At 58.8% G+C, this 25045-nt stretch overlaps 1 protein-coding gene and 1 long non-coding RNA gene across 3 annotated transcripts in view; one reads left to right on the forward strand and one right to left on the reverse strand.

The window, feature by feature from the left end:
- The first annotated feature begins 1720 nt into the window (after positions 1-1720).
- Positions 1721-7711, forward strand: LOC130680819 (uncharacterized). The gene is made up of 3 exons (XR_008993867.1): positions 1721-2942; positions 3133-4942; positions 6685-7711. It is a non-coding gene; the product is annotated as an uncharacterized LOC130680819 (long non-coding RNA).
- Positions 7712-8187: 476 nt separating this feature from the next.
- The window catches only part of BCR (BCR activator of RhoGEF and GTPase), a 107740-nt gene continuing 90882 nt past the window's right edge, over positions 8188-25045 (reverse strand). For both annotated transcript variants that reach the window (XM_057492309.1, XM_057492310.1), the window contains exons 16-23: positions 23687-23818; positions 13813-13872; positions 13045-13154; positions 11591-11730; positions 10658-10792; positions 9737-9842; positions 9126-9288; positions 8188-8722 (exon numbers count right to left, since the gene is read on the reverse strand). In XM_057492309.1, coding sequence (XP_057348292.1) covers positions 8633-8722; positions 9126-9288; positions 9737-9842; positions 10658-10792; positions 11591-11730; positions 13045-13154; positions 13813-13872; positions 23687-23818 — 936 coding nt within the window. In that variant the 3' untranslated portion in view covers positions 8188-8632. The remainder of the gene's footprint in view (positions 8723-9125; positions 9289-9736; positions 9843-10657; positions 10793-11590; positions 11731-13044; positions 13155-13812; positions 13873-23686; positions 23819-25045) is intronic.

Below are 25045 nucleotides of genomic sequence, written 5' to 3' on the forward strand. Positions count from 1 at the left end.
TTCTTCTGTGAGCAATGGCAAAACTCCCACACCAGTTGGGGATATTGGGTGACTAAACAAAGGGTCCCACACTATTCAGTGTCCCTGGCACTCACACAATGCTTCTCTTCAAGGCCCTCAGAACGGCAGTCACATGGCTAATAAACAGTAATGATGGGTTAGCATCTGCTGACCTGGAACCTGGAAGTGTCCATAGGGCAGGGCCTGGCCTGTGGGAAGGGCGCAGGACATGGTGCTCTTTACTGCCCCTCAGCACCCAGGTCCCCACCCACAGAAAGCAATAACCCTTGTCCAGTCTTCTGATTTGACTCCACCCAGCACTGGGGACCCCAGGGAACAGCCGCACATCATGGCAGGGGCTCTGGGGTCAGGGACGAGCCTGATGAAAGGATTCCAATGCCATGGGCCTGAGGCTCAAATAATATTCATGGACCTGTGTCGCAGTGTCTACTATAGCTTTTATTTTACAGGTGAGGGAAGTGAGATTCAGAGAGCTGAGTGAGTTGTCCAAGAGGGAGAACCAAGCCTTGCCTTTAAATCCAGGGTCTGCACCCCCAGTCGGTGTGGCAAAGGAGCCTCCTGCAGATTCTGCACACATCCCACGGCTCCAAACAGTCCTGAGTTTCATTTTAGAGAATCATCTTCAGGAATTGCAGCCCTTTTTGAAAAAAATCTCCCTTTGAGGGTAGACTTCACTGTGGGGAAACTTTAAGCAAATGCGTTAAAAAAGAGGAGGATGCCAGTCCATCCTTATCCTGTCTTGAACCCAAAGCACGGCTTTAAGTAAGTGACTTCTTTTGCAGGAAAAGCTGAAGGCAGTTCAGAGACATTGTAGAAAGACCTGGAGGAAAGGAAGACAAGCCCACTGAGAAAACATGGAACCTCCCTGGGAACAAATTTAAGACTGCTCAGCCAGCCACTCTTGTCCTGCATGAGGAGGAGAGGGCGCAGCGGGAGGGACCGGAGCCGTGTCAGGGGCAGTCCGGGCTGGGAGCAGCCGTGGGCCTCCAGCCTGAGCCGGGCCGACCTGGACTCAGGCCCTGGGCTGCGGGATGCAAGACTACAGGGCAGGCAGCCCTTCCCCGGAGCCAGATGCCGGAGGGGAAGGAGGGGGCAGCTAGGGGACTGGAAAGGACACGAAGGCTGCTGCCGCCTTCTCTCCTGCTCTCTGGGAGCTGGACAGCGCTGAGTGTTTGTGGGCAGAGGGGAGGGACTGGACAGAGGGATGGGATTCCCCACCAGAGGAGGGCAGGCCTGCAGCGATGGGACTGAGGCCGAGGCCAGGAGGGCGTGCACGCAGAGGGTCTGCAGGTGGAGCTGTGTGAGCAGCCTGGCAGGAGGGCGCTCTCTGCTTTCTGGGGAGCCTTTGGTGGGCAGGGCTGCTGGTGGAGGGGGTGGAGCGGGGCAAGTGCCCCCGCCCCCAGCCCTCAGCCTCTGGCCCCAGGCCCAGGAGGAAGTTATCTGCACCTGTTCGGAGCAGGAAGGCACTGGCCATTCTGCAGGAGAGCCAGGATCCGGCTGTGGTGTTTGACTCCATCACAGAGTGACTGCCCTACTTCCTAAGGCTCCCAGAACAAATAACCACACGCTGGGGGGCTTAAAACACCAGAAATGCATCCCCTCGCCGTTAGCTCTGGAAGCTGAAGTGCAAAATGCGGGAGTTAGCGGGGGTGGGTGGGTGGGGGGATCGGGGGGGGGGGGGGGTTCCTGAATTCTCTGGGGGAGAGTCTGCCCATGCCTGGCTCCTGGCTCCAGAGGCCGTGGGCCTCGGCTCTCCTCCCCGGAGCTCGGCTTCATCCTCACCGTGGGTTCTCCTGGGTGTTTCGTGTGGTCTCCTCGTCTCTTACAAGGACACCTGCCGTTAGCCTTAGGGCCCACCATGATCCACAGCCTCACCTTGAGATCCTGACCTCACTGGCATCTGCAAAGACCCTTATTCCGAACAACGTCATGTGACGAGGCCTCGGGTGGACATACCTGGGTGGGGCGGGCACGATTCGCTGATCACAGGGACTGCGCGAGAACCACTTGTCCTTTTAAAGGCTTGGTATCGTCTGAATGTGGGGGTGCTTTCATAAGGAAAATTAAAGGGAATGGTGGCCCTGAGCCAGCTTTAGGGACCACACAGTCCAGTGGGACAGGCACGTGGCTTTGGTTCTGAGCACCTGGGGAGCGGTGGCCGTGCACCAGCCAGGCCAAAGGCCACAGTCCATGCTGCCGGCGGTAAGTGCCAGCCTGTCCAGCAGCCAGCCTTCTTTCCCAGGTAGGCGTCGCTTCTCTGGGGTCAAGAAATCCTCAGGACCCCAAGGTCTTCGCGCCCTTGCTGCACTGGGGGTCAGCCCTAGCCAACCTCTCGGGTGCCGCTGAGTCTCGCCCACTCCCTCGGCCAGGGAAGCTCAGGCCGCCCCCGGGAGGTGGGACCTAAGGGCTCCGGGGGAGGGGGGTCTGCAGGCTGAGCAGCTGAGGGGGTGGCGAGAGGCCGCCTGGTGGCTTCCGGCTCGCAGTGCCATCGCCTGGGGAACCTCACTGTGGGGTGAGCGCGCGCGGACGGAAGCCTGGGAAGGCCCTGCGCTCTCCATATCCGGGTGGTGGCTGTGGTCAGGTCACCCCGGGGGCCCCAGGGTGACTGTTGAGTTGGAAGAGATTCACACTGACCGCAGGCAAAAGAGACCACATGGACTGTGCCTGTCTGTGAGGCTCACTGCTGTGGCCGCCCTCTGACCCCAGGCTGACCCTGGCCCCCCTCTGAAAGGGGGGGAGGTGAACAGGAGGCTTCAAGGGGAGGACCCAGCCTCCAAGCTCAGCTCTGCGTCCAGAAGTTGGCTGTCTTAGCCGCGTTAGCTCAGGCTGCCCTAACAAGGTAGCACAGACACAGGCTTCAACAGCAGTTTATTTCCTCACGGTTCTGGAGGCCTGGAGTCCAAGGTCAAGGTGCTGGCGGGGTGAGTTCCTCCCAGGGCAGCTTTTCCTGGCTTGCGGGCGACTGCCCCGTCCTCACAGGGCCCTCCGTTGTTTGCATTCAGGGAGAGGGACCTCCGGGGTCTTTTCGTCCTCTTATAAGGACACCAGTCCTATCAGATGGGAACTCCATGTAACCTTATCACCTCCCTAAAGGCTTGTCTCTGATCACAGGTTAGGGCTTTGACATATGAATGGGAATGGGGCAGGCACAACTCAGTGTAACCGCCAAGGAGTAACAGAGTCTGGAAAACCCCAGCGCAGCCAGGACAGAGTGTTGGGAAGGCGTGGGTGATGTCAGCCAGGCGGAAGAGGGTTTTGCTGCACCCTGGCACCCCAGCGTGGCATCACCCAGAGGCTGATCGAGCCTGAGGTGGCCTGGGTGGGCTGAGGCGCAGAGGCCAAAGGACAGTCTGCAGGGGTGGCCAGGGCTCCTATAGCCGCCACCCACTGACCAAGACCCTGGAGTCTTTTCCTGTCACCTGATGGAAGGGCCCCACCTGAGAAATGCAGCTCAGGAGTGTTTATCTAATGGAGAACACAAAGGTCACAGACACCTTAGCCCATCCCAGATGACTTCCGATAACCACTCCCAACGCTGTGAATATTGTTAACAGAAAATAGAAGAGACAGCAGCCACTCTCTTCTCCCCACTGCTCCTCTCCTTCTGGCCCCATTTCCCTGTGCTGCTCAGCAGCAGGGCTGGGAGGCTGGGCCCACGGTGGGCAGCCACAGGCCAGTCAAGACAGCAAACCTGCAGAGGGGAGGGGACAGTCTGCGCCACCCCAAGGCAGTGCCTGTCATGTAATTTAAATTGTAGCTATGTTTGAATGAGCTTGTGCAGCACCTGCTTCCTCTGGATGGGCCTGGGTTGCCCGTGCTGGCTCCTGGGGGCCGTGCCATGGGTTGGGGAAGTCTGCCTGTCCCCAGTCACTCAAGCCCTTGGACCCTGGGGGGCCACTATCCTGGTGCCTCCTCTTCAGGTGGTTGCTCAGCCAGCAGCTACTTGGGGACCTGAACTTGCTTAGGCCCATTCCTCAGGCCCCTCTTCGTCCCATCTGAACCTACACATCACCGCTGCCAGCTCGTTTCACAGCAACGATGGAAACCCCTAAAGGAGAGTTTCTAGTTAGGCCCTGCCCAGTGCCACCCACCTGAGGGGAGTGGGAAGGCGTTGGTGTGTGGCCTGTGCCCTCACTGTTGGAGTTGATCTGGCCAGAGAGGCCCCAAGGCCTTTCTCAGGACACACAGGCCGCGATGCCCAGCAAGCTGCCCCCACGGTGTGTGCATATATCTCCTTTGGGAGCTTGCAGAGAGGCGGTGCGTTCTCCAATCTGGACACTTCCAAGAGATGCAACAGGGCCCCATCTTCCCGGGAACCACTGATGTGGATGCCTATTGGTCATGGCGCTGGCCACGCTTTCTGTGCTGCAAGAATTGGGGTGACACAGGCTCTGCCTGGCAGCTGACCCATCACTCTCCCCCACTCCAGCTACACCGGCTGAGCTCCAACCCCCGCCCCATGCTCGAGTCTCCTCCCCCCACCCCGATCCAGATGTGCCCCTCAGCCCTGTGCTGCTTGCTGACCTGGGGCAGCTGCTCTGACAGGCCATTTGGGCCTCTTCAAGAGCTGGGTGTATCTGCCGTCCCCTCCTTTTCTGTTTATCTCTCTAGAGCTATTTGTAACAGCCCATCATTGGTCCATGGAAACGCTTCCTTTTAAGGCAACTGGGGCATTCCTTTGCGGGTGGGTATACAAGTTCTGAGATTTCTCTACCAAGTCCTGGCCCCCTTTTATTCGCCCAGGGCCTCGAGCTGTGTACCTGCACAAGGACCACCATGTGCAGTCAAGGTCTGGCCCTGTCCAGCGCAGCAGGCGGGGAGCAAGCTTGGGGGCCCAGCAAGACAGTGATCTCTCAGCCTTCGCTCACGGCCAGCTCGGGGACACCGGGGGCGCTGTGTGCCTGTTTCCCCACCTGTCCAGGTACTGGACCCAGAGGCCTCTGAGGTGTGAGATCTCAGATCGGGGGCAGCAGTGAAGGGTCCTGCTCCCTGGACCATGCCACTGGCGTAGGCGTGGCTGGACAGTCCCTGCTCTCAGGAGCTGGGAGGCAGGCAGCTCTTGCTTGAAAAACTCTTAGGAAGAGAGGCAACAGGGCATTTTGTTTGTAAGGTTTTCAAACAGAATCAGAACCGTAGGAAGGGAGAGCTAAGTGTGGCCTTTTAGGGGCCAAATACTCGGGGAAGGGCCAGTGGCAGACCACTCCATGTTGGCGGATGTTCAACCATGGACAGACGACACCGTGTACGCGGAATTCCAGTGTGGGCAGGAGCCAGTGTCAGCCCTCACGCCTTGTGGGAGGGGGCCCTGGGGCTGGGTGCTGTGGGGCAGGACCAAGGCCTTCGGAGATACTGCTCTGAAGGTGCATCCCCAGGACACCTTGTTGGGCTCTGGGCGTGACCTCCCCCAGGTCAGCCCAGCCCAGGGAAGGGTCACACTGACCCCAGGGCTGGTGCCGTCTGACCATCTCTTGCCAGGACACTGCCACACCCCTCCATTCAGTGAAAGGGCCACAGCGATGCTCCTCAGGCAGCTGTGCTAGGGGTCAGCTAGAGGAAGTGGCACAATCCAGGCAGGTGGCCTAGCACCACGCTGCCCCTTGCCCTGAGTTGAGGAGGCAGCCAATGAGGAGGCCCTCCTCCCAGGGGTTGGAGGTAGACCCTGAGCCTACCACCCTTCCTGGCAATGGGGGCCAAGTAGATGTGGCCCAGGTCCTCCCAAGCCTCACACGCCACACACCCACGTACAACCCAGGTGCAGCCCTGCAAGGCTGCTGGCAGCTAGGAGGAACCCATGCCTGCAGACAGCGGGCTTGCCCTCGCGGCACCGCCCACCCGAGGCCTAGCAGAAACTATGGAGACTTGAGGGCTGGTGCAGGACCAGGCTGTGCTCCTGCTCAGCAGAGGACTGCTGGGGCTCCATGTTCTAATGCTGCCCACGGTGCCTGCCCAGGGGCCTGCAGACCCCACCCGGTCCACTTGCTGCTGCTCCCAGCTCTGCTGCCCACGCCCGATCCCCACCCCAGCTGCGCAGGGGAGCCTCCCAGCCTTTTGGCGCAGCGATCACCAACAACACAAGCCGTCTTGGGTAGCTTTAATGCCAGTGCCGGCAGTCCTTTTCCCCACGGTGGGACAGAGACGGCTGAGCTCAAAAGCAGAAACACAGCTCTTAAAGAGGCCCGCTAGCCACCCACCATCGGAAGGCTGGGCTGCCTCCTGAGGGGGCCAAGCTTGTTGCTCTGGACTCAGGGCCTGGGAGAGAAGAGCATGTCCACTGCGGCAGTCCGGCAGCTGACCCTCACGCAAGGTCACATCTGGACTCTAGGCCTCCCCTGGCCCCATGCTGGCTCTGCCAACCTGCAGGCCTGCGCGTGAGACGGAACGACAGAGGCGGCCAGGAACCAAAGAGCCCGCTGCCCATGGCCAGGCGGAGGTGCACGTTTACAGCTACACGAGAAAGAGTGGCCATTCCGTCACTAAAGAGCTCACATCTGCTATGAATAAAAAGTAAAAGGGGGAAGGAGGCAGGGAAGGGAACAAAAATTGGCACAGACATTGACACTGCTTTCCAGTTTCTATGCAGCGGATGCAAATCATGAGACTCCAGGGGAAACAGAAACAAGGGCTGGGCTCTGCTTTCCTAAGCAAAGCATGTTCCCCTTGCAGGGTGGAGGGCTGCTAAGATGGATGGAGGTGGGAAGGAGGCCAGAGGAGGCCCAGGAAGCCCAGGGAGTCCAGAAAGGTGCAGACGACCACACTCCCTGCCTGCCTTCCCCAGGAGAGTGCCGCTGCTTTAAAGCAGAGGGTCTGCTCTCCTTGTAAGAAAAAGTACAACTAAATAAATACGGTATGTGGATGGAAAACCTTCAAATGACTTGTTTTCTGTACCCTCCTCACCCCCTACCCCCCACCTTGAACACAGGGGAGGTGGGGACACAGGGCCCCCCATGTGCTATGAGCTCGGGCAGGAGCTGCCCACTGCATCAGCGGGCAAGCTCTCCGGCCCCACCTCCCCTGGGGCCTAAGGATCAAGGGACAGTGCCACAGGTCACTGGTGTGATCTCGTGACAAGCAGATGCCTCTCCCTGAGTCTGGCCCCTGCCTCCCTCCTCTAGGTCAATACGTCCTCTCTCCCTGCAGGACCAGCACGGAGACTGCTCCTCAGTTTCTTTTCTTCTCTTCTTGCCCAATCCCCTCTTTAAAAAAAAACGCCATTGTTCATAGATTAATTCCTTCAAACTACTCAGTGGTCTCCCTCATTCTCTTCTCTATGTCAGAGGGTTACCGGAATGTTCTGGCTTCTGCAAAGGTATGCGGACAGCAGGAAGGGTAGGTGCCAGCTGGCTTGTCCTGCCACCTGCTCCAGGCCGGGTGCCCCCCAAGCCCAGGGCCTGGCCTGTGGGGCAGCCCTCATTCCTAGCTCCCCACAGTCCCCACACTCTGGAGGCTCCAGGACTGACGGCGCCGGTACCTGGAGGAAGACAAAATGCGGCTGGGACACGGATTGTCCAGAAGTGCACTCTAATATCTTATTAGGTATCTGAATCTGTTAGGAAAAAAATTAGAAACTATGTATAAAACTTAAAAATATTCAAGTATCAAAAGGCTACTCGGATCAAAGTTTAAAACAAGCTGTCAGCAAGCTGCCGCTGCCCAGTGGAAACTTTTACAAAAGTTTACTGAGTTTGTTCAGCAGAGAGCGAGGGAATGAAGCCATCTGTGCGGGGGCGACTGGGGGAAGGGAGAGAGTGAGCAGGCAGAGGGGTGGCGGCCTGCAGGAAGCCAGGGGGGTCAAGGCCTCCCCAAGTCAGAGGGGAGCACGTGCCCAGCAGACGGTCGGGATGGCGATGGGTCACGCTAACCGGAGAATAAGCATAAAGTGTGCGGCCTGGGCCTCCCTCCCCCTGGTGTCCAGGGATGCTGCCAGGCTCCGTGGGGGGCTGCCTTCCAAGGGTACAGGGATGGCAGAAACAAAGCAAAAGGACAGAACACGAAGTCGACCCACTTCTGCACAAAGACCCTTGTAGGAAGAAAGAGCAGGAAGGAGGCGAAAGGGGTCAAATGCTACACAGTGTTGACTCAGCTTTTCAAACCCTGTGACAAACGGAGTCAAATTCTAAGTCAGGGAAGTTGAAATGCCCCCACCCACACAGGGACGGGCTATGGCCCTCATGGTATGAAGCAGCAGCAGTGTTTATTCAAGACACGACAGTGAGGGAATCTGGTCATGTTCCCTTCTCCCCAGAGGGGGCATCTTGATGCATGATCCAGTAGAAATCTTTTAAACTCTGATTAAGTTATGTTCTTAGAACCACTCCCTTCGCCTGGTCCCCGGCAGGCCGGCAGTCTGAGACGTGTTGGCTTGGGGCGCCCTCTGGTGGCAGCTTGGAAAACCACAGTCTGAGAGCTCGGCTTGCAGGCTCCGGGGCTGGGGCCCAGAACTGCCCAGGCCACATGGCCTTTTGCCTTGGGTAGTTGTCTCTTGGCAGATGGCCGGGCCCTGGGGCAGTCCAGTGACTCCTCAAGAAGTTTTGGTCCCCGCTCTGCGGATGGCTCGTTTCGCCAGGAGGTTTCCAGGCCGTTCTGTTGGCTTCTCGGAGGTGGAGATGGGCCTTTAGACTTCCGTGGAGAATAGGATGCTTTGTCTCTTGCTGTCTGGGGCAGGGATGGCCTCCAGCTGCAGGAAGTACAGCAGCACCTGGACCTGCCGGGGCAGAGTGGGGAGGAGAGAGGCTCGGACGGGTGCTCTCGGCTGCAGGTGGGAGGTCTTCCTGGCCAGAGCCCAGGGTCTGGCTACTGAGGCCATGAGGCAAGCCCAGGTTGCTGAGTGTGCACGACATGAGCTCTCACAGCAAGAGATCTCGGTGCCCCTGAGGACACCAGACTGGGGGTCCCTAAGAAGCCCCAGTAAGGCAGAAGGAAGAGCATTGACCTGGGCCCTTCCCACCCCTCCCAGCCACATGGCCCTTGGCAAGTCCCTCTCTCAGACGCTCGGCCACCCCCCCTGAACAGCTAGCTCAGTGGGAACTCCTGGCAGGAAGCAGGGTAGGGCTGGCAGAGGCCGTCTCTGTGGGGCTGGGCAGCATGGGCCGGGGCCTGGCTCACACCTGGGACATGACCTCCAGGGACCAGCTGTCGGTCATGGAGATGGGCTGGCTGGGGTTGGCAGGGAGCTTGCTCTCCTTCTCCGAGGGCCGGAGCAGTGTGGGGCCGAAGACCGTGGCGAGGTTGTGCAGGGACATCTTGTTCACCGTCTCCTTTTCTGCCACCCTGCAGAGGGCCAAAACAGAGCATAATTGCCTCCAGGACAGACACGAGGCAGGGGGTCCGGGTCATCCTGGAGTCCACAGGGTGGTGGTGGGTGCCACCCCTTCTGCCTTGGGCGGGCTCCACAGCACAGACACCCCACCCTGGTTGTGCTGAAATCAGCCCCAACCTGGTTCTTCTGGTCAGAGGCCCAGGACAGAGCCCTTAAGGCTGGCAGGTGGCTGGCCAGCTCTGGAACAAGACCTGATGAGAGGAGGTGGCTGAAGCACCACGCTCTTGACTTAGGGTGAAGGAGGAGGAGGGTAGCAATGGCTCCAGTACCCAGAGGGGTAGAGACAGAAGGCCGCAGGGGCTGCGGAGTCCGATGGGAGCCAGCGGGGCATGGAAGGACACCCCCCTTGCTGCCTGGGGGTCCTGGAGCTCCCGGTCCGTGAGGAAGAGCTGGAGTTACCTTTTCAGGTGGTCCAGCAGGAAGAGGAAGGTCAGCAGGTTGGCCTCTGGGAGTGACAGCAGCAAGTTAAGCATGCAGCTCTCCTTTGCAACGGGGTCTGAAAGAGCTGCAGTGGGGCGACAGGGTCACAACTGTGGGCTGGACACCTTGCCTGGGGCCCTTGTCAGAAGGCACAGGACAGTCCAGGCCTGTCATCCTCCGGGCCCATACAGCACTGGCCCCAGGTTAGGACCCAGGGATGGGTGCTGACGTTGGGGGTGGGTCAACCTGAACACCTTTTCTGTATCTCAAGGGGCCAATGGCACCATAGGGACCAATAGCAGGGGGTGCTGGATACGGCTGCTCTCCCGCCAGCTCAGCCGCTCTTGCCTGCTGCCCAGCAAAGCCCAGGGCATGAGAAGCAGGGCATGGAATGGAGCCAGAAGTGAGGAGCAGGGGGCTGCGAGGCCTGGCAGCCCCCTCATCACCCCAGGCCCCTGGGGGGTCCAGGCTCTCGGATGAATGGCCCCGTGGCTGCAGCTGTGCTGTACACCAGCACTCCCACTGTGGACGCCACAGGTCAGACTGGCTTGAAGACCTGCTTGACAGGTCCAGGACCTGGGGTTAGCACAGCAGGGCAGGCATTCCGGTGAGGAGGACGGTGGCCTTCAGACCCCACATCCAGGCCTGTCCACGGCAGTGTCGGCCATTTCACCCTCCTGGGCTCCTTGGAGGGTACGGACAGGGCAGCCCTCTGAGGACTGGCATAGGCTTCCAGAACTGGCTTGGTTCTCAGTCCCCCCATCACCCTCGGAGTTTGGGCTTCAATGCAGACCATGGTGCGGGGGCACCGAGGGGTTCTCTCACCTTGCCGCTGACTCCCCACCGGCCACCCCCCCGAGGGCACCAGCGGCCAGGAGGGGCAGTGGGAGATGCACTCACCAATGCCCTCGGCAAAGCTGGGGTAGAACTCGTCTGTGAAGAGGGGCTCGGGCAGTTCTCGGAAGTAGAGCTTCAGCGTCCCGGCGATGGCGTTCACATCCATCTCACTCATCATCACCGACACGTCCTTGTTATCTGAGGACGGCACGGACATGAAGGGTCCACAGCGCCTGGGCGCGGCTCACCCCAGGATGACTCCCCCTGTGAGCGGCTCATTTTACTTCTTCCAAGTGCCTGGCTGTTCTGACAGGGGAGGGTTCTCGCCCCTCCTCCTCTGCTGGGCAAGGGCGGCCTGGACAGAACCAGGCAGGTGTGCCCCTGAGCAACTACCCACGACTGGCCTTGCCTGGGAACAGGAAGACACTGGGATTCCTTGTTCCATTTTAGGGTTTAAACCAGGCCTTCCCTTTGGCCTCAGGTGGCCACTGGCCCTCATATCACAGGCCAGGCCGACTCCAGAGGTTGCTGGAACTATGCCCAGCCCACCCGGGGGGCTGGCCTTCTAGGGCTCCAGCCAGGGAGGGCGGAGTCTGTAGGCATGAAGGCCCACTGGGGTCCTGGTGTGCTCATCTGACAACTGGGACAGCTCCCCATCTTCTGGGCCATCAGACAGCACTGACCCCTGGACTCTGGCTGGCACTGCTTTATCACCCCCAGGACAAGCAGACTGAGCCCCAGTGCAAGGTGGGGTCCCTGCACGGAAGCCCTGGTCCAACTCAGCAAGAGCCAGGCACGCACGTTAGGACAGGTTAAGAACTGGCTTCTGTGCAACAGCTGACTCCCTTCTCTCCTCACTTTAAAAGTGATAGAACAGTAAGAGGAGAAATGGCGCAGAGCATCATCTAACAAGTACGGGCCCGGAGGGCGCCCAGAGAGACTCAGCACGGACACCTGCCCACACTTCCATCCCACACTGCCTGGGCCGACACTCACTGACGTCAAAGGCAGCCTTCAGTGCCTGGATGTCTGTGGCCACTCCGGACACACGGTAGATGCCCACTTCCTCCATGCCCCGGCGCTCGATCTCCTCCACGCACTGGCGCACGATGTAGGGCACCTTGGATCGCTCCCTCCTGTGAGGGCAGAGAAACGCCCTGAGTGCCCGGCAGCCCTGACATGGGCCACGGTGGGGCTGGACCCATTACCGGTCTGCACACTTGGATGGACAGGTGAGGGTTTTCGCGGTAAGGAAGGGGCCTGGGGCCTGGGGCCTTGTGCCTTGTGCATGTTTTCCCTTCGCCTGCGAGCTCCTGACCCTGACTGCTTATAACCAGGGCTCCTGGTAGCTGAAAGAGCTGCTGGTAGCTGAAAGTCCTGGGAATTCCATATGACCTTTGGGGTAAGGTCAGGGGACTTTCTAAGTGGACTCAGCCACAAAGAAGTTAGATAAAAGATCACCAGGCCAGGGTTAACAGGTGGCTGCACAGGGTCCTGGAGAGCAGCTAACTGGTCTGAGTCAGGTGAATGGGACCCATCTTGACCCTGCCACCCACTTGCTATGCAAGTGGCAAATCCTGATACCTCCGGGCCTCCGCTAGGGGCGAGCCCAGCCAGAGCGAGCAGTCAGCCTGGCATCTGCCGGACAAATGACTCCACGGGGCTGCCTACCACCAGCCCCTGGAATCCTGTGACTTAAATGCTTTTCTCGTCCCTGTCTTAACTACGGATGATCCCAGTACTCCCAGGAGGGACCCTGGAGTACAAATACTTCAAAGACAGGAGATGGAGCTGTTTGGAGGGTCAGCTGGTGTAGCATCTGGATTCAGGAGCCCAGCACAGCTCGGGCCCAGGCCACCCTCGTCAGTGGCACATATCTGGGACTGCTGCTGAGTGTCCCCTCTGCTCGTGCCCAGAGCCGTCCAGGGGCACTGTGGGGAAGGGGAGTGGTGTTCAGACACAATTAGGTATCTGGAGAACATCCGATGCAGACAGCAAAGGCAGGGCCCGGCTAGATGCCCAAACTGGGGAAGTGAATGGATTCTGGGAGGAAACAGCCTGTGTCCCCGAGAACTACCCTCAAAATGACATGAGAGCTGGCAACTGACCTATGACAAAGGGCAGGGATTGTTCTCATCCAACAGGAACCCTGATCATGACAAACTCAGAGCAAGGGAAGAAAACCCTGCCACCACGCACTTCCAGGAGCCAGCCCACCCACACAGGAAGGGGGTGAGGACATTCCTGAGCTGATGGGACAAGTTTCGTAGTAAACACGGGAGGCAGCTAAGCATGCAGATGCTCCATTGGCTTGTGGGTGGGGGAGCATCTGTGTAGCAACCATGCACAGAGAAGGAGGACCCACACCTGCTCTTCTCCTCGGGAACACCTGGGTGGGGGGCCTCAGGCAGGGGACGACAGATGCTGGGACCAGGCCCCTCACCACTCACTTGGTGACCACAGCGATCTTGACTCCAAAGACGCCCGTCTGCTTTCTGGAAGGCATTCGCTTCAAGCTGAACTCCCTGCTGGTGAACTTGACTGAGAGTTTCACTTCAATCTGCAGAGGGAATAAGAGGCATGGCTTTCCCATCCTCCTGGTCCTTACAGCCCAAGTTCCCAGGGACCTGGGGTCTCCGCAAATCCTTCCAGTCCCGGGGCAGGCTGGCTAAGGTCCTGGGACGGGGCAGCCCGCATCCAACTCAGTAAGAGCCAGGAACAATCAGAAATACCCTCCACAGTCCCCACTGCCTCTATTTCTTTCTTATCATCATCATAAAAAAAATACAGAGAATAATGTAACAAAAAACTACAAACTGTTTGTCAAATGTTAACACTGTCACATGTGCCTAGACCATTTTTGGTGTGTGGTAGTGTTTTTCATTTTTTTCCTATTTTTTTTTTTAAGGTCTAAATCCTTCTAGGGCACTGAAGGCTATTCAGGGGGCTCAGTTTCTACAGGCAGACCCCGGGGTCAGGTACTGCCTATCCTAGGGAAGTGATGGATTATCATCTGAGGAGGGATCCTGAGTGTCTGGCCAGTGACTGCACTCCGGTCACCATACTTCTCGCACCGAGCAATTCTGCTTGGCAGGGCTTCTCCCACTCCAGCCATGCTCGCCTTGACACTAGCTCAGGCTTAGCCTCCTTCTGACTGTTCTGGAAGGAACGGGCTAACTTCCTGGGGGAAGCACCAGCAGAGCCCCGTGGGTACATACCCCGTTCATGGCGATGACGGTCCGCTGCCAGTCTCTGTCCGGCAGCGCCTGGGGGTCCAGCTGAAAGCAAGGAGTCGTGATGATCAGATGCCCTGGGGTCTGTGCAGAGCTCTGCTGGGCAGCCACCCAGGCCTGTTCCTTCTCCACACCTGAGCCAGAATTGGAGCTGGACCTTGGCCAGCACCTCTATCGCAAAGCCAAGAGGGTCCAGAAAGAGAAGCCCTGCTAGAAAGCCCAGAACTCTCCTGGCTCCCAGACCTTCGCTGCCTGGGGCCCAGGCATGAGTCAGTGACGGCTCAGGGCCCTGCACCCTGCTGCTCCCTCACCAGTCTTCACAAGGTGCTACATGCAGCTCAGTAGAGGCTGAGCCATCGGTTCACATTACATTTTGGGAAACCCAATTTCAATGGCAGCTTGCAAGGGGCATGCCATCCAAGAGTTCACAACACTTTTCTCCCTTAGAGTGTTCCGTGGTCTGGCTGCAGGGGCCTGGGCGGAAGGCTCTCCAGTCCAGGCCAGTGCTGTGGCTGAGTCAGGCCCAGAGGACCCAGAGCCCAGCTCCCAACCACACAGCTAGGAAGAGGGGCTGGAGGAATGCTCTCTGCGGCCCCTCGAATTTCTACCCACCAGAACATTGTCTGAGTGCTGGTTGGAGAGACTGTACTACTTAGGGCCACCTAACAGTCTGTGCTGCTGTAAGACACCCCAGCCTTCATGGTTGGGCTGTGAGTCCCCCACCCACGAGGGCTCTATCACCAGTCCTGGGGAGCACACATTCCACACCAGCAGCCTGGACAGATAAGCACCTGGGGAGATCTTGTTAAAAAAATACCTCCTTGGTTCCAACAGCAGAGCTGTACTAGCAGCTTGGAGTGGGATCTGGGGTGTGCAAAATGAGAAACCTCCCCAGGTCTCATGTGAAGCCAGTCCAGGGAGCCACTGCCCAGCACCCCACAACCTAGTGCTCTCCATCCTGGGCCTCACGATTTCTTCACTTGCCTTGGAGAATGGTTCGTTTCTGCTACTTGGCTAGCCGGGAATCACTTGTTTACCCACTGCAAGGGCCCTGAGAGGCGAGGCAGCTGCAAAGGGAGCCCACCTTCCTCGGGCATGTGCACCAAGCCTCTGTCCCTGCTCATCCCGGGCGCTGCTGGACCCCTCCTAGGACCCACTGGTTAACATTCCCAAGGGGCTGAAGTGTACAGACAACAGCACATAGACACAAGGGGTGCAGAGCGCCTGCCTCCCGGGTGTGCAGTGGCCATGGGTTCTCATTCCGCATCCGTCCCAGGTCCTTAGGGGTCACGTTCTCAGGCCACAGGAACCCTGCCCCGGGGCAGGGTCTGGGAGCAAGGGCCAGTCAGTCACAAATCACTCAGAAAAGGGACCCTCCCAAGTGGAGCTTCCCTGCCAGAGTGAATCCTGGGTAACAGCCTCCTCCAGGGGAGGCACGGGGCAGAACCTCTGTGCCCTGGAGCCAGCAGAGCCCTGGGCTCTCAACTAGACCAGGTGTGGGGGAAGGAGGCGAAGGGCATGCCCTGCTGGCCCACTACTCCCGGGTCCTGGCTGCCCAGGAAGGAAGGGGCAGGCACCGTTCCTCCTGCTCCCAAGGAAAGAGAGTTGAACAACCCTGGGAGTTTTTAAAAAGGGAGACACAGAAGCAGTTTCGACAGAAGCCACCCTTCCCTTTCCCTCCAAAGAACAGTAATCACCAGGTCCCTCTCCCCTTGAGAACCAGACGCAGCACTGGACAAGCAGAGGAACGGAGGTGGAGGGTGGGTGGAGGCACCGAGCGGGACCCAGCCCCACGTGGCCCACCCTGCAAGCCCTGGCACACCCGCCTGCCCACCTTGCCCTTGCACGTGAGGCTCCGGATGCACGTCCACAGGGCCATGCCACGAGCACACAAGTGCTTTTCGGCAGAGGCCGCCCGGCTCCGGCCTGCCCAGCTCGCGTGGAAGTACCGCAGGAGGCCCTGCGCGGCGGTGGGAGCCGAGGGCGTATCTCGCATCTTGGCCTTGCTGCTCGAGTGGATGCGGCTGGAGGGAGCGCAGGGAACTCCCGGCCTCCGGCCTTTTGTCCAGGCTTCTCAGGAAGCCCAGCCCCAAGGTCAAAGCTTCCGATCACCCACGGGTTCTACTTTTTTGACTGTATATGTAAAAAAACATCCCTGTCCCCCCCAGCAGCCTACTGGTTACAGGAACTCCAGCGTGTCATGGTTTTCCCTAAAGCCCAGAAAAGCCAAGCTTCCTTTTCAAGTGGCCGGTTTCCTGTGGGCGTATTTGGACACACTGAGTAACGTGTCTGCCCTGCTTGCCAGCCTCATAGCTGGATGTGCTCTAGGGACACCGTCCCCCGGGGCCTACACAACTCTCACAGCCAGTGACCCCAATAATGGCACGACTGCCTTGGATGGACTTGGGGCGGATAACACCCCGCGGCTCACTGATGAGGGGGTTCACTGCCATCGCCCACCGCCACCTGGCTTCCCCGGCTGGCCTCCACAGTGCAGACCTGGGCCACAGGGCTGCCGTGCGGTTCCTCACAGGGCCTCCAGCCCTCACGGCAGCTCCAGTGGGAAGACCATCCCCAAGCTGGCTGGGCTCCAAAGAACCACGTGTGCAGAGCGACGCGGAAGCGGCACGAAGAGCAAGACGGTGATGAGGCTGGTGGCTCGGCTCAGTCCAGCCCCAAGAAACATGTGAGGCTGGCACGCTCTCTCACGGGGCTATTTAAAGCACCAGGGAAGTCAACAAGCAGGGGGCCGGGGCTTTTAAAAATAGAAGACTGAGGTTGAGGGAACCAGGAAATGGCGGTCGAGGGAAAAACCGAGCATGGTTTGGATGCCCACAAGGGCTCCTTGGGGTCTCGGCAAGGAATGCGCCTGCTGCCCGGGGCCGGGGCCAGGGTGTCTGCTCACACCCGCTGTCTGGAGGAGGAACATGGGGGTCCCTGTGTGTCTCCCCCAGGGCTGGACAAGGTGGAGATCTTGAAGGAACTGTGTTTGGAGGGCTCGGGGGATGGTTACCCCGAGGTCTGCCTGCCTGTTGCCTCCTCCCTCGCCTCCTCATAGGCGAGCTTCCTCCATGCCCACTGCCACCGGCCAGGAGAGGTCCAGCAGGGCCTCCCCAGCACAGCTGACTGGCTCCATGTGTCCACTGTAACCCACCCCCTGGAGCATGCCTTCTAAGACAGCCACAGAATCTCCCAGGAAAAGAAATCTGCTCTCCCGCGACAGCTCCTAGCCTGGCCATCTGCCCTCTTGAGCTCTACCGCCCACACCTTTGGCCCTCTGCTCCCCTTCTCTTATCCCAACCAGGTGCCAGAATCACCTAAACAGATAAAGGAACACCGTCAAGGACAGCTGCCCTAGAGAGGATAGGTGGTAACAAGTGCCGGTGCGGAAGCGGACAAACAGGAGCCCCACATGCTGCCATGGGGACGCGAAATGATGGAGCTGCTCCGGACACGCAGGGCAGGTCCTTAGAGGCACACTCGGCTGCCCGACCCCCACTTACACTCTTAGCTGTCCACGGAGGAAGAGGGAAAATATCCATCCACACGAGGACCTGGGGGCACATGTTCACCGCAGCTGAGCTGTAAGTAGTCCCAAGCTGGAAACACCCCAGGTGCCCACCAGCCGGTGAGTGGGTGAACCACACGTAGCATGTGAGTACACACGAAGGAGCACAATTCAGCCATAAAGAGGAACGAAGTGCCGAGGCTTGCTGTGACGTGGAGAACCCTCGAAAACATTATGCAAAGTGCAGGAAGCCGTTCAAAAAAGACTGCAGAATACAGTATAATTCTGTTCGTATGAAATGTATAGAAGGTGCAAATCTATAGACAAAAAGCAGATCAGTTTGGGGGTGGGAACAGAAGGGACATTGTCTGGCATGATGGGAATATTCTAAAACTGGGTTATTAGGGACAATCACTCAACTCTGTAAATTCACTAAAACTCGTTGAATTATGCACTAGAAATGGATGCACATATGGTATGCCAGTTAAAGAAAAAAGATACAGGGTCCCAAAGTGGTCTGCGATAGGACAAGGAAGGCCTGGATCCCCATCGCCACACTCGCTCCCCGGGACCGTGCTGCTTTCTCAGGACACATCCTGGGGAACCTGCACAAGGATTTACTCTTGTGGTTTTCCATGTTCACAACTTTTACAGCTGAAACTCCTCAGACGTGTTAAAAATAATCATCATGGCTATTATGCTACCAGTGCAAGAGACCCCTGGGAACCGCCGCCTCCAAAGCAGTGTTTAGGAGGTCACACTGGCTTCGCTGCTGCTCACACCGGAGCCACCCCCAGGGCAGCCAGGAAGGCATCCTTGACGGCCTCAACAGGAGGCCCTGGCAGGGCACACGGCCTGTGGGTGCAATGGGCTGGCCCTGAGATGCTCCTCGGTGACAGAGGCGGGGCCTTTCGATGCCTTTGTGACAGTGTGTGCTGCCCCCACCCCCTGACTAAACGCCACACCTCCCCTGCCCCATCTCCTTCCTGGGTCTTCACTCCTCCTCTTTAATTTGGTGGAGATCCGCCTCCCCTGCCAGAAGGTAAGCTCGCGTAAGACCGGGCTTTTGTCTACTTTATTCACTGTGGCATCTCCATGGCCAGACATATATGCATATGATATAAATGCAAATATATCTGCTACACATACTGGCAGAGAGTGAGCATTCACTGCATGCCCTGGGGTTTACTGAGAGCCAGGTGCCTGCCCTCTTGCAGGTGAGGGTGCTGAGGCGCCAGGGTGTGGCTGGGGGAGGGGAGGCAGAACCAAGGGCTTCCCCAGCACGCTGCACAAGCAGGGCCGGATGTACCCTCTGGGGGTCAGAGATCTCATGGAGGGGGCAAATCACTGAGTCTTGGCTCCCATGTCCATCCCTGTACCCTGTGGGCATCTTTAAAATACGGTGGTAAAATACATATAACATAAAATGTACTATTTAACCACAGGTAAGTGCATGATTCAGTGGCATTAACAACATCCACAATGTCGTAAAACCACCAGCACCACCCATCTCCAGAATTTCTTCATCATCTCGAACAGAAAAACTGTACTCATTAAGCAGTAATTCCCCATCCCCACCCTGCCTCTGGCAAATTCTAGGCATTTGCCTATCTTAGGTACTTCATGTAAGTAGAATCATGCAGTACTTATCCTTTGTGCCTGGTTAATTTCACTGAGCATAATGTCTTCAAGGGTCATCCGTATAGTGTGTGTCACAGTGTCCTTCCCTTTTTATGGCTGCATAATATGCCACCGTCTGGGGAGCCACATTTTGTTTATCTACTCACCAGGAGGTGGGCACCTGGGCTCTTTCCCGCCTGAGGCTGTCCTGCTCAGCACTTCTGTGAACATATGTGCTCCACTCTTGGTGGTTTCTCCATATTCACACTGCTGCCAGGCACTGTGGCTGGCTCATGGGCACAAGTGCCGCAGAATGGGCGGCTGAGCAGGGAGAGGGTGGACCTCACTGCTCGGTAAGAGATGGAGTGCTGTTGCCAGGGCATCGCTAGGCAGGGCAGAGTCGTACCTGCCGGGCTGTATCCAGCCAGGTTTCCACACGTGAAGCCAGCAACCTGGGCCAGCAGAGGAGTTTGGGAAGCTGCATGAGCCAGTCCCAAGCGCCAGCTCTGAACGAAGCAGGGGTCAGACCGGAGACCTGAGCCCAATCTCATTCGAGACTCACGTAAAACATTAAACAAAATAAGCTCTGCTGCCCCCACTGGAATTTGAGTTGTGAGCCCAGGTAGATACTTAAGCAGGAGAAATGGGAGAAGACAAAATTCTAGAATACAAAGGTACTTACTAAGCAGAAGAAACCCAGGGCTGAGGGGATTTAGTCAACGTAGAAAATTTGCAAATGCAGAAGAGAGCAGAAAAGACTGAAGGAGAAACCCTAACAGCTACGAGGCTTCAGTGTTGCTGGGCTTTGCCGACCCCGGCCCGAGACATGCCGGGGCACGGGGGGAGGCCGCAGTCCTGCCCCAGGAGGACCCGGTCAGGCCATTAGTAGGCTGGACACCTCTGCCCAGCCCTCCAGCTTCACCACAACCCACACACTTGCATGGATCCTGTGCCCCCGCTGTCCCTGGAGCACAGGACGCTGACACCGCCACCTAGGAAAATCCTCCCCTGAAGCCTTGGCCTCAGGGATCCCAACTCTGTGAAGGCCTCTCTGTCCTGACTCCCCTCAAATAGCCACGCCATCCAAGCCCCCTGGCTGCCCTAGGGCAGGATGTGCCCCAGCTCTCACTGCACCCGCAGCGGCCTTCCTTCCAAGCCTCTCTGCTCCGGACGGTGACGCCTGGGCGCCCTGGGCAGTCACCAGGGTGGCGTGGTGGGCTCCTGGTGTCTGGGCGTGGACTGGGTGACCCTGCTTTCCCACGGGGGCCCCTCCCCGGGACCTCTGCACCTGTCTGCCCAGAGGGCTTGGACTCCTGTGTCTGTGGCCCTGTCTTTCTGGCCTGTGGCCTGACACTCTGAAAAGACCAGCTCACTGCCCTGGCTCTGCAGGTAGAGCCCTCCACCCTCCTCTCACAGAACTCCCATCTTTTGGTGGGGGAGGTGGGCCCCTGGCAAGGCACCTGCAGAGCAAGGCCTGCAACCTGAGTCTGAGGCTCCTGAATGCTCAGCTCACCAGCACCATGCAGGGGAGTAAAACCAGACTGACTGACCCAAGGCCCAGATGATTCTGATGAGACTGGGCCCCAGGGCCCCAGACAGGCATGTGAGCAGCTTGGGTTTGATTTCCGCCCCTGATCTCCTTCTCGGGGTGCCTGGGGACCTGCCCAGTCCTCCTGGCTAACTCTAGGCTTCTCCCTGGCCGCCCATACCTGGGGGTTGCACTTCCCACCCCACTGGAAGTTAGGGACCCCTACTCAACGTGTGAGTGAAGGTATGTATGGGGTAGGGGGTGCCTGGTGTGTAGCAGGGAGCACATTATCCCCCCACTTCCAGAAGCAGGACCCACAGGGCCACATGCCCCTCCCACAGGGCATGCTGGAAGGTGGTTGATATTATGAGGCAAAGTGGGTGGGATGGTGGGAACCCCGAGTCATGGACGTCCCCTCTCCCTGTGTACCCCACACAGAAAAGTGTCCCTGGGGGCCGGGGATGGGAAGAGGCCTGGCTGGGGTTGCAGGGTGTCCCCGCGGCTCCAACTTCCTTCCTCCTCCTGGGAATCCTGGTTCATAAACAAGCCCCTCCAGGAGCCCAGGGTCTCCAGGGGACAGGCCGGCACTGCCCACTCGGGGTGACTCAGAAATGCCCGATGCAGTGCTGGGATTCCTTCCCAGCTAATGCTGGCACAGGGCCAGGCTTCCCACTGAAGGAGAGACAGACACGGGGGCGGAGCCAGAGCCCACACTCTCCCCAACAGCAGCGCGGCAAACAATCCAGAGGGCGGCAGCCGACCCCAAAGGCCCGCGGCTGCACGGCCCCCACCTGCTCACACGTGGGGAAACACGTTTAGATGGGCCGAAGGAGGACTCACCCCATCGCCCAAGCCGTGGTGGGGGTGGGGCCGAGGGAGCCGGCAAGTCTCCCCTTGACCAAACTCAGAGGCTCCTCCGAGCTGTTTTTCCAACTAGGCCTCACCCGCAGGCAGGTACCCAAGAGCCCAATTTCATCAAGAATCCTGCTAAGTCAGTTAGCAAGATTCCCCCATTCTTGATAGCTGATTCTTTGACGGTAGCCACATTCCTCATCCCCCACTGCCCCCAGGTGATGTCTGAGTGCCTCGGCCTGCCTTCAGCAAGACTCCCGTTAGGCTGGTTCAGAGACCCCCCTACTCCTGACGTTTCCTCTAAGTAACTCATCCAGTGACACCCCCAGCCTGCTACACCTTCCCACATCTCCCGGTCGTGTTCAGCATTGAGTTCCGGTCCTTCTCGCCCTGCTGCAGGTTCCACTGCAGTGGCCCTCTACCCATGCTGACAGTCCCCCTGAGCACAGCTGGCCTCGCCACTGGAACGAGAGCACGGGTAATATTTTTTTAGCAGAGTCCGTGTCCTACATCCCTATCCCGTCCCGAGACTGGGTCCTCCTAGGAGGACCAGCAAGGTAGTGCTCGCTGGAGGAGGACTCCCCAGGGACGTGGTGGGGAAATGCAGACTGTGATCTGGCGGTAGGAAGAGACAGCAAACAGCCAGGAACTCAAACAGATGTCCCTCGTTGGCCCCCACATCGCTGCTCTCTCCCCTGGGACAGGGCAGGGCAGGGTGCTCACCTGGCACCCTCAGACTGTTGGACAGACTATGCAGTAAGCACACACATCTGTCAAGGGGGGACTCTGGTGGTGGAGGTAAGGACCCAGCTGGTCACAGACTCCTGGCCAGGACCCCAGAAGTGGAGTGACTAACACTGGCCTGCAGCCTGAAGCCCTGTGCTACTAAGACCCTACAACTGGCCCAATGGTATGTCAGGCTGACAGGGAGCAAGGAGGGGCCGTGCCCTTCTCGCCAAGATTGGGCTACAGGTAGGACTCGGGTCCAGGTCACAGGCTCCCCCACCACTTAGAGGGTCCAGTCTGTGGGGTCGGCCAAGGGTGTAGGCCTGCTGCCCTCGGTGACGCTGGGCGAGGGGGATTACACCTGCTTTCTTTCAGTGTCTTTGTACTTCCCAGTGTGTGGGTGGGGCCTGCTGGTGGGGGGGCGGGCGGGGGCAGGAATAGGGCCACCAGAGAGCATTTTTGCTCTTAGACCTGGTCTCAAGGTACAGGGTGGGCCCTGGAGGCCCTGAGCCACTGAGTCCTCTAACAAGCTTCCAAGGTGGGACAAGAGGCAGCACGCATCTCCCAAAAACTCGGTGAACCACAGTGGGCCTGGAGCCACTGCTGACTGAGGCCTTGCTTGTCTGTGTGGTGAGTACACCGCCCTCCCGCAAAGACAGGCGCTCAAGGGGGCGTCACCCTGCCTATGGCCTTTCCTGCTGCGCAGTGTTTCACCACAAAAGGACTTTTACTTCCTGCCCTCTGGGAAGGGAGGTGGGGCTTCTTGGAGAACCCTGTCCCCCTCCAGGCACCTGGGAGCCCCAGCCCACTCCCACCGAGGCTTCACCTGGGTCCCAGGGTAGGTACTAGGGGATTGGGAGCAGTCAGTGCCCACCCCCAGGCAGGGCAGGAGGAACCTGCTTAGCTGCGTCTGGTTAAGACGCCCCATAAGGAAAGTGGATAACAGGGCTTTCCCTAAGAGGGGTGCAGGAGAGCGTGAGCGCAGCTACAATGCACACAAGACCGGCAGCACAGCTGCCAACCGCCAAGGCACGGAAAAGCTGGGGTGGGCTTCCAGGGCCCGGGCAAACTACGAAGAACCAAGGGCCTCCTGGCTTCCTGAGGACCCGGGGATCCCGTGCTGGGCCTTTGTGGACACTTGCCCACCAGGGTGTTCTTTGCCAAATCCTGGGGGAATCTATGCCCACCCCATTCAGGGATGCAGCCGCACCCCCTTGTAACCGGATCTAGAGGCTAGAGAGGGGGTGTCCAACAGGTGGACCCTGAGACTCGGGCTTTTACAAGAAGCGGCCTCGTAATGGCAGCCCAGGTGAGGCCTCACCTCACTGTTCTGCCTCCGGGCTTCCCTAAGGCCATGAAGAACTGGGGCGCCCGCTGGAAAGACAAGTTGGACTGGAATTCTTACAGGACAAGACAGGGCACAACACTCAGAGAGAGGGGCGGGAAAGGGCCCACGAAGGCACTGGCTCCGGTCCCCGCAGCACGGGGTCCCCCACCGCAGGCCGTCTCAGGGCCTCTGGGCATCGCTGGGGAAGAACAGGGCGCTCTGGGCGGGGGGCATGAGAGGGGACAGGGGCAGGGGCACGAGGGTGTGCTGGCGGTGGCAGAGGCGGGGGGGGCCTCACCTGGACCTGGCCCTTCCCCACGATCCGGTCTGTGCTCTCGCCGTCCTCCTTGGTGATCCTGGTTCTGTCGTAACACTTCTCATAGCACAGGATCCTCAAGGTCTGGGAGCCTTCCAGCTCGATCTCAAACTCCTGCAGCCCCAGGGACAAGGGGCCCACGTTACCAGGCAGGCCTGAGCGCGTGGCTCAACGACGGCCTCCTTGCTGCCCCAGGGGGACCCTCCTCGTTTACATCCTGCAACACAGACCCTCAGAAACTACTTTCCTGTGAGCACCGCGCGGGGGCCCAATCTGCGTGCTTTGGAAGCTCTGATGCCTCTAAAACCTAACACAAACTCCCCGAGCAGCACCTCAAAGGGCAGCTCCCGCCACCTGCGCCAGAGGCTCCTGGGTGCTGCTCAGATGCAGATGTGCTGTGGATATGGGTAATAACGGGGTGTCAGTGTAGGTCCACTGACTGTAACAAGCGTCCCACTCTGGGGCACCAATAGTGGGGGAGGCTGTGCATGTATAGGGATGGTGGGGAATATGGGAAACCTGTCCTTTCTGCTCAGACCTAAAGCTGCTCTAAAAATATGTCTGTTGGAAGGGAAATAAGTAACTGATCCGGGGAGGTGACAGAGAGGCCTCGGAGGAGGAACAGCCCCCACAGGCTCTGGCGTTGCCTGCTGTGGGGAGTGGCCCCAGCCTCTGCCTCCACCCACAACAGCTTCAGTAAATTCTGTTTGTCCCACCAATGCTTCCTCGGCACGGGTTCCTGGCAGGGAAATGGAGGAGGGTGAGGGGGAAAGAGAAAAGCAGACATTTCTGAGTCTGAATGGGGGTGGGGAGCGTGTGCATGCCAGGGACTTGTAGGCCCCTGGACGATCCAGACGCACAGTCAAGGCAGCTGCCAGGTGACTTGCTGCTCCGGAATGTTCCGTGAGCCTCCAGCTCTGGCTCACAACCAAAACACTGCACAGTGTCTAGAACCCCTGCCTCGTGGTCCTCTCGCTCTCTGGAAAGCCTTTGATGGATCCACTGGCTCTCATCTCCCCTTTCTCACAGCAGCCCTTCTGCAGGGACACCCAGAGCTATGACGACCAGACTCCCAGTGTCCCAGGGCCGCACAGGCAGCAAGTCTGATGATCAGAGCAGGGGATGCCGAGACCTGGGTTCTGGCCTCACTATTCCGCCAGCAACACAACCCAAGGAAGGCCAGGCAGTCCGCTGGGCCTTAGCTTCCTCCTCGGCAGGAGTGGGCTGTGGCGGCGCTCTGTGGCCCAGCTGCTGTGGCCCACCTCCCTTGAGGGCTGCGCTGCTCCAGGCTGGGAGGGCATCCTCACGGATCCGGGGACCTCATGGGTACTGGCCACTCTG

The sequence above is a fragment of the Manis pentadactyla genome, chromosome 14, assembly GCF_030020395.1.
Source record: "Manis pentadactyla isolate mManPen7 chromosome 14, mManPen7.hap1, whole genome shotgun sequence".
Taxonomy (NCBI): domain Eukaryota; kingdom Metazoa; phylum Chordata; class Mammalia; order Pholidota; family Manidae; genus Manis; species Manis pentadactyla.